At 46.4% G+C, this 8,412-nt stretch overlaps 1 protein-coding gene across 1 annotated transcript; it reads left to right on the plus strand.

Annotated features, from left to right (window-relative positions):
- The first annotated feature begins 621 nt into the window (after positions 1–621).
- mat2aa (methionine adenosyltransferase 2Aa) lies at positions 622–7,558 on the plus strand. Its single transcript, XM_088281633.1, has 9 exons — positions 622–975; positions 2,745–2,822; positions 3,220–3,342; positions 3,539–3,651; positions 3,727–3,870; positions 4,262–4,480; positions 5,414–5,596; positions 5,666–5,799; positions 5,890–7,558. The coding sequence occupies exons 1-9, from the start codon at positions 882–884 to the stop codon at positions 5,990–5,992; spliced, it is 1,191 nt and encodes a 396-aa protein (XP_088137759.1). The 5' UTR covers positions 622–881; the 3' UTR covers positions 5,993–7,558.
- The last annotated feature ends 854 nt before the right edge of the window (positions 7,559–8,412 follow it).

Raw genomic sequence — 8,412 nt, forward strand, 5'->3', positions numbered from 1 at the left:
ATAAAGACGAACAAAGACGAGAGTCCGCACTTTTCATACGTATGCAGCCGTGCTGGGAGCGAGAATGATTGAGGACACGTGTTGTTAAAGTGAATCTCGAAACTTGGACCTTTGTCACCAGCGGCAGACAGATATCACCCGTCTACGAAGAACATCGAGTCGAAGTTTACGGAGTCATGTGAGGGTTTTTTTTTCTTTTTCCTTAAGACAATGAGAGACTATTTGGATTAGTGAGGCTTTGTAATTACCAAGGCAGACAAGCAGCAAGACACAATGCAAGCGAGATAATGCTTTTGAAAATGATAACGCTTTACCCATACCGACTTCAGGTGATACGGAAGTCGTAAAGCTTTCGCCACCAGGTCATAGAAATAATTTTCCTCATCAGTTTACTCACAAATGTTCTGCTTGATATGAAATATGACCTGAAAGTTGTTACTCTGTTTTGTGATTGGCAACAAAAAAATGACAGCTAATTCAGTAACCAAGCGAAGCTCAATTTTCTCGATTCTACTTTTGTGCAATGAAAGATGTTTTTTTTTTTTGGGGGGGGGGGCAAAGTCCCTTGGTGGGCGGCCTCCACGTCCCATTTGGGCCTCAACGTTGAATGTTTCCATCCGCGCCACATGGGAGCAGTAGCAAGTTCATAGGTTGCTGCTTTCAGGCCACTCCTGCCTTCCATACAAGAAACAACCCAAGCAGTCCAACCAGTTTGCAGATCACCAGCGGCGGGTCGCCCGAAGCGCAACGCAACTTTCATTGGATCGGAACCGCATACGCAGACTTGTAAAGGCTGTGCGCGTGTTTGTCTCCACATTTACCAAATTAGAAGAAGAAGGAGGCTATCCGAACGACTAGCTTGTTAGCTAACCGCAGTCAAGATGAACGGCGAGCTAAACGGTTTCCATAACAACTCGCCCGTCGACGACGACTGCTTCCTCTTCACGTCCGAATCTGTCGGAGAAGGACATCCTGGTCAGTTGGAATTTGAAATTGTTTCCATGATTAATAAAAGAAATGTTGCATGTTTACAAATGCTAGTTTGATAGCACCTCGTCCAAGGTCATGTGGCTTGTCTCTTTTTGTGAGTTTGTGGAGTTTTGATGCCCCGTTTCATGTGTTTGCAACATTTCGAAGGACTTTGTTCCGTTTCTTTCTCTTTAATGTAAACTTGACCGCGGCTATTCGCTAGCTAGTTAAATTGGAAGGCGAAATGGCAAACACTTGGTTGAATTGAAAACATTTCAAGTTCAGTCGGGCTAATTTGTCTGAGTCGCTTCTCATCCGCATTATCTTTACGAGGAATAAGCATTTGGTTGGCTTTAAGCGGATTTATTAGCGTCTCATTTCCCTTCTCGCCGGTATCAGCAAGTTGTTAGCCGGTTAGCTTCCTACTTCATTCGCATTGGCAGGAGAATAACAGTCAACGTAAAATGCAATATGTCATCTAATAATATGCCTGTTCTTATTTCGGAATTTTGTATTTGTCTGATTTTCCTTTGTGTAATACTTATTTTTGTACTATATATTTTATATTGTAACGTAATCATTCTTGAAATTCTTCTGTTTTCTCTTTGTTGTTATAATATTCTGCTGTTGTTTTGGTCTTAATTTGCAGGCCAAATGTGATGTTCTTCTGTCAACCTCTCAATACTTAGACCATGACAATGAATCCAGTTGGCCATCGTTAAGTTATGAGCAAAAAAAAAAAGTGTGCTGCAATGCTTGAATGACCATGACATGTGAGCTCCTTCAAGGGTCAGTCCATGAACCCCTTTGGTTCGGCTCCCCTTGGATTAAATTCTTCTCAACCCTGATGTTGGCTATCGCGGCTCTGCAGATGACACACAGCTACATCTATATCAACGATTCAATTAGTGTTTTAAAGGTTGGTTCATCCAGAATGAGGGCGGCACGGTGGCCCGACTGGTTAGCACCATGGCCTCACAGTGAGAGACGGCAGCGGTTGTGGGTTTCCTCCGGGTACTCCGGTTTCCTCCCCCATTCCAAATAACACGCATGGCAGGTTGATCGAACATTCTAAATTGCCCCTCGGTATGAGTGTCTCCGTGTGCCCTGCGATTGGCTGGCAACCCGTTCAGGGTGTCCCCTGCCCGTCTACTGCCCGAAGAGAGCTGGCATAGGCTCCAGCGCCCTCGCGACCCTCGTGAGGAGAAGCGGTTCAGATAATGGATGGACATTGATGGGCTTGTTCTGTTTTGCTGTCACTGACTTCAACACCGTCTTGTGACAGCTGTTGTGGCAAACAAACAACTGAACAGCGGAACAAATATCGCTGCTTCTTGTTTTCAACACCACAAGTGATCTACACTTCTCAAGTGTGAGGAGGGAGATATTAGTTTGTTGATGCAACAAAGTAACTTTATCTTGACTTGTTTTAAAGATTGAAAGGTATCAGTTGCCGATACAAATCTAGAGTGGAAAGCGGTTAAACCTGTCCCATAACAACTACACGAAGCCGCATGTCTGCAATAATAATCCTGTGTTGCATCACGTTAAGAGGTGTTTCTAATATTTTGGTTAACACAAGAGAAGCAAAATGTCAAAACAGATTGACAAGAGAGGTCCAAAAGGTAATTACAGCACCACGTTATTATGTTTCAAAGAAAGTGTCGTTCCCAGTGGATTTATTAAGCCACAGTAACCATACTACTTTGAATGTTTTTTTATTTGATTTATTTTTCTGCTCAGAATATCTTAAAAGTACATTTGTCATTCTTCAGATAAGATTTGCGACCAAATTAGTGATGCTGTTTTGGATGCGCACCTCACCCAAGACCCGGATGCCAAAGTAGCATGTGGTAAGTCTTTCTTGCGTCACTTAATCTTACAACTTGATTGTGGTGCGGATGTTTAGTGTCATATTCGGACTTTTTCTTCTTCTTGTTTTCAAAGAATTGCTTTCATCACAAAAATAAACTTCTCTTTTGTTACTCCGAAGCCCGCAGGACCTAACCGAGGAGCTTGCACTAAATTCAATGAAATACTTTAATGAGCCGTGTCTTGATATAACGAGCACGGAACATGTCCTGCAGCTATTCTTTTCCCAAACGCAATCCTGTTTGCCCCTTTGCTGCACTTTTGTAATGACTGCATTCCAGGCCAGTTTAATAGTCAACATCTTTTATATTTCTTTGCCGCATGTCCTTCAGGATGTTTCACTCTTGAAATGAGAGTTCTTCTATTTTACCCGAACAGAGACGGTCGCTAAGACCGGGATGATCCTGCTGGCTGGCGAGATCACCTCCAGGGCTGTGGTGGACTACCAGAAAATTGTGCGAGAGACCATCAAGCATATCGGCTACGACGATTCCTCCAAAGGTAAACTTGCGGAAACATCGAGTGCTTTTGCAGACTAGCTCGCCGCTATTCCTAACCGTATGATTTTTGAAAGCATGTTCGCGGGGAAGTGTTTTGAGCAACGGAAGCCATTAGAAAATGAAAATGTTTTGTCAAATAATAGCATTGATTCGTCGACGCTTGTCCAGCATGATTGAGCTTCGATTGTCGGCCGCAGGCTTTGATTACAAGACCTGCAACGTGCTGGTGGCTTTGGAGCAGCAGTCGTGCGACATCGCTCAAGGCGTTCACCTTGACCGCAAAGAGGAGGATGTCGGCGCCGGCGATCAGGTCTGAAGGCACACCGGCACGGACGTCCGCCATTTCGGCTCGTCTCTGTCCCTGATGTCGCGACGACTCCCGCAGGGTCTGATGTTCGGCTACGCCACGGATGAAACGGAAGAATGCATGCCGCTCACGATCGTCCTGGCCCACAAGCTCAACGCCAAGATGGCCGAGTTACGCCGTGACGGGACTTTGCCGTGGCTCCGACCGGATTCCAAAACTCAGGTCAGATACCGAGCACGTGTCCAGTTTCTGGCAGTCCGTTCCGCGGAGCGAAACGCATTTTGTTAAGGTTTATCCCGATTACGAGAAAATAATTTCCGGAAAGTCGCTCGATGTAGCAAAAAATGTCACCGAGTTGGCAACACAAGTGTGCGCATAAAGGCCGACTTTCCAAATAAAAGCTCTGCATATTTCATCTGCGAGGGCCACGCAGAGAGCGTGGACGGGCCAGATGTGGCACCCGGGCCACACTTTGACAAACCCTTTGCTAGCTTGAAGCTCGGGACGCATTTTTACATGGCTACAAAAATATGCTGGCCGACGTCTGGCCTCGGGCTTTGCGTTTGCCGTCGTGTTTTGGTTCACGTTTGTGGACATTTTGTTTTTCTGACAGGTGACCGTCCAGTACAGACAGGACCGCGGCGCCGTGGTTCCGCGCCGCGTCCACACCATTGTGATTTCCGTGCAACACGACGAGCATGTCGCTCTGGAGGAGATGCGTCACAGTCTGAAGGAGCGCGTGGTCAAAGCGGTGGTCCCTCCGTGCTATCTGGATGACGACACCATCTATCACCTGCAACCCAGCGGTCGCTTCGTCATCGGGGGGCCGCAGGTAAGACGCGAGATGCTCTTGGTTTTCATTGCGCCGATCCAAAAGGTGCCGCATTGCCTCCGCCTTCATTTCCTAATAAATGTCATGCTTCATGTAATCAGCGGATGCATCATTGAGTTGAACAAGTCCATTTTATTTGTAGCGCCCTAAATCACAGACAGTCTCAAAGAGCTTTTCATAACCGCAATCGACATCCCCGATCTTAACCCCCAGGAGGGCAAGAAAAAACTCCAAACCTCATTCGGGGAAAAGTGAGAAAGCTTGAGAAGGGACCACAGATGGGGGAATCCCCGTTTCCAGGATGACCAGCCTGCAACGGAGGCCAAGTGGGCAACATTTGACACATCAAATGATGCGATAGATGAGATGATGTGAGAGTTGATGTAATAAACTTGGAACATACGAAGGATGTGCGACGATGACGTCTTTTCATTCACTACAATAAAATTTCGCTCTGGTAGAATCCATGAAGCTTTTTACCATAGGATTTTTGCGGCCGATCAGCGAGTTTCAAATAGTCGCTAACCTATCCGATTCCAAGAAGGAGCGAAGGTCTATTTACTTGTTTATTTCCAAAAATGTTTTCCTTGGCTTTCCACTAGAATCGACACCGTACCGGAATTAATTGTCACGTACGTGGTCTACTTGAAAAAATCGATTGTTCACATGAAATAAGTCATCAGATAAATGACGTGGCAACCTGCAGCTTCTAATTGCCTTTTCTAGTTCTCAAAGGTTGGACTCGAATCAACACAACATCTCATTGAAAAATGTGTTGTGAGCAGAAGGCCATCCCCATGCGTGGGAAAAGAAGTCGACCAAAGAATATTGCACTTGATAAAGAGCCGCACGCTAACGACGCCGAAAAACATGCAGAAAGCCATTTGAGTCGGAGCGGTGGCCGAGCTGAACGTGTGTTTTTGCCGCCATCAGGGTGACGCCGGTCTGACTGGCCGCAAGATCATCGTCGATACTTACGGCGGCTGGGGCGCCCACGGCGGCGGCGCTTTCTCCGGCAAGGACTACACCAAGGTGGACCGTTCGGCCGCCTACGCCGCTCGCTGGGTGGCCAAGTCGCTGGTGAAAGCGGGACTGTGCAGGCGCGTTCTGGTCCAGGTGAGAGTCGAGCATCTCGGCGCCCACGTGAGCAGAGGGTGGCTAAAGGCTGGCTAAAATCCGCGGCAGGTGTCCTACGCCATCGGTGTGGCGCATCCGCTCTCCGTCTCCATCTTCCACTACGGGACATCCCAGAAGAATGAGAGTGAGCTGCTGGACATCGTCAGGAAGAACTTCGACCTGCGTCCCGGAGTGATCGTGAGGTATCTCCTTGCGCATTTCCTGTCGTTCTGTCGGCACATTTTTCTTTTCCGCGACGTTCTTTCTCACTGTTGTATTCTTTTCGATGGCAGGGAGTTGGACCTAAAAAAGCCCATCTACCAGCGCACCGCCGCTTACGGTCACTTTGGCCGTGTTCTCTTTTCATGGGAGGTTCCCAAGGAGCTCAAATACTAAAATCCCCCCCCTTGAAAGTTGTACGTGTTCATCTCCGCTTCCTCTGCACAAGTCACTGCCGCATCTGTTGCACAATGTACTTCACTCTTCAGCCATTTCGTATTCTTGCTCCACTCCATGTAAGATTTGCATTTGTGAAACCGATCAAGTGCACTCGTTTCCTTGCCCGTGCTGTCCCTTCACGCCATTTTCTTTCTGACGTTTTACAGAGAAGTCAGAAGCTGCTAATGACCATTTTGGCTGTGTCGGGCTCCACGTCAACTTCACTCCAGTTTTAAAATGTTCTTTGATTTTGTCAAGCGGTTGTTCGAAACGAGGTCAAGTGTTGTGGGTGTCGTTTCAGGGTGCGGGGGCGGGGCTTCCCTTGGTCACATGGCAGTGGCCCGTACTTGACGCATAGAATGTATTTTGACTGCCGCCGGACCGGAATTGTGTGAACGTCTGTCGATTTCCTGCTCGTCGTTGAATCGCACTTCGGGCCGCCCTTTCTATAGCTTCGTTTTGCACCGCGGACGAACACAACTCGTTGAATTTGCAACACGCTCCTCCACCTGTACTCGCATCTTCGACCGAGCTGTGTCCCAAGTATTCCGATTTACTCTTTTTTTTTTTTTTACGGTCAAGCAAGCGTATCCCACGAAACCGATGATCAGGCATCGCGCACCTCCTTGTTCGCTCCAAAGACTTGCTGAAGCACAAACTCATCGTTCTTCTTCTTTCCACCCAATTGAGATTGTTTGCATTTTCAAATGCTCCGGACCTCCGCCAAAGACGATAATCATCTTACTCGTTGTTTCTGCCTTTTCAACAGAATGCTCTGAAACGTGCGCCGCTTGAAACTAAACAAGTGATTGGGCACAAAGTCTGGTGAAAAAAAAAAGCAATCTGGTCGTTTTCCATCTTTGGAGCTCGTACCCGAGTTGTGGCGGAAGAAAGCGTCAAGGACTAAAGAATCGTGTGACGTTTAACACCTCACGGCCCAAGAAGTAATTTACTCGCCATTCCTGACAGCGATGTCGTCTCGCATCTAATTATCCGAATGTAGGATTACACAGTGGTGGAGATTCTGTGTCGACGATACAGGTGTGCGAAATGCCGCATTGAAACATCTGCTCGACTTTGTTACCGCATTTCGTATCAGTGCAATTTTTGCGGACCAGCGACGCGTCAATTTAAAAAAAACAGAAATCAATCCAGGCTTTAACAGCGTTTTGACAAGGCATCGCAGTCTCTGGCACCACCGTGTGGCTCCTGAAGTGTACTACAGAGAAACTTCAGCCGAGTCACAGATCCGGTAAAAGGCCTTCCCGGTGACTTTCCATTGTTTACAACCACAAGATGGGAGAAAAACTTGTACAGAGGAACCATCTCCCTCAGGTTCTCCTTTTGTTCGATTATTTTGGAAACGCCACGCTTTTCTTTGATTGTGTAAGTGCCTTTTGTCATTTTGTGCGTCGCCGACCGCAACCCTTCCCGCCCGTTTGCATTTGTTGTACACTGTTTCACCCTCCGAAGTCTAACCTGCTGTCGAGCTTCTCACAATAAATTGCGGGCTTTGCTCATGCATTTTGATTACGCGTCACATCTTTTTACAGAAAATGTGTTGCCTTTTTGCAATACCTGCATAACGTCGGAGCAAAGACCCGCATAGACTTCTTCTAGAATCATTTGAAGATATTTATTCAACAATGGATGCAAACAAGTACAGATTTGGGTAAAAGAGGTTAGTAGAAAATCTTTAGGTCATAAACTTATCTGAGCCAAGCTCTCGCTTTCTCTTTCTGGTAATTTTCAAGACAAAATGTCATACTCTCTAATTATACAATGCAACTTTCTTTATAATGGCGCATTTAGCAAACAATGCCACAGAGAGAGTCCTCTTCCAGGATTAGTTGCGGTTTTCACGCGTGTTTGATTCCAACCTGACCCAAAAAAAAAAAAAAGAGGGCATTATGTTTTGCGTGACATCATCAAAGATTCTTAAGGCTTTAGTCATACGTACCTGATAACTGTCGCTGAGGCGTTTCCAGGCAAATCTTTGACAGTAGAAAAGAGTCTACCTGGGGTGGGAAAAGTGTTTGGGCAAAAATGTTGATCAATATATACCAAAGTAAAAACAAATGTTTGATTGTGATTCAACACAAAGATATGTCAGCTTTTGTGGCGGAAGACTGAAATGGAATTTCAAAACTTCAAATGTGCTCTTATTGCTCACTCCACATTTCAGAGCACTTTGCAGGTCTCTGCACTTGTCGGTTGCCAAGTTGCAGGCGTGTGGAGGCAGAAAATGGACAAGTTGTTAATATTTCTCATTTCTATGGCCGTCAATCCTGCGCCGCGGCCTTCAACGTAAAGTGAAGGCAGACGAAGGGGAACTCGCCTTGAATTTTTATGCAGACGCGTGTATTAAAAGAGAATCA

This window comes from Idiotropiscis lumnitzeri, chromosome 18, assembly GCF_059441095.1.
Source record: "Idiotropiscis lumnitzeri isolate Australia: NSW breed Sydney's pygmy pipehorse chromosome 18, RoL_Ilum_1.0, whole genome shotgun sequence".
Lineage (NCBI taxonomy): Eukaryota > Metazoa > Chordata > Actinopteri > Syngnathiformes > Syngnathidae > Idiotropiscis > Idiotropiscis lumnitzeri.

What these genes read in the sequence shown, in the direction of transcription:
- mat2aa (XM_088281633.1), top strand. Translation starts at nt 882, where the DNA reads ATGAACGGCGAGCTAAACGGTTTCCATAACAACTCGCCCGTCGACGAC. An exon ending in TCGTCATCGGGGGGCCGCAG is followed by an intron (nt 4,481 to 5,413) that starts GTAAGACGCGAG and finishes TGCCGCCATCAG; the next exon opens with GGTGACGCCGGTCTGACTGG. An exon ending in GCAGGCGCGTTCTGGTCCAG is followed by an intron (nt 5,597 to 5,665) that starts GTGAGAGTCGAG and finishes AATCCGCGGCAG; the next exon opens with GTGTCCTACGCCATCGGTGT.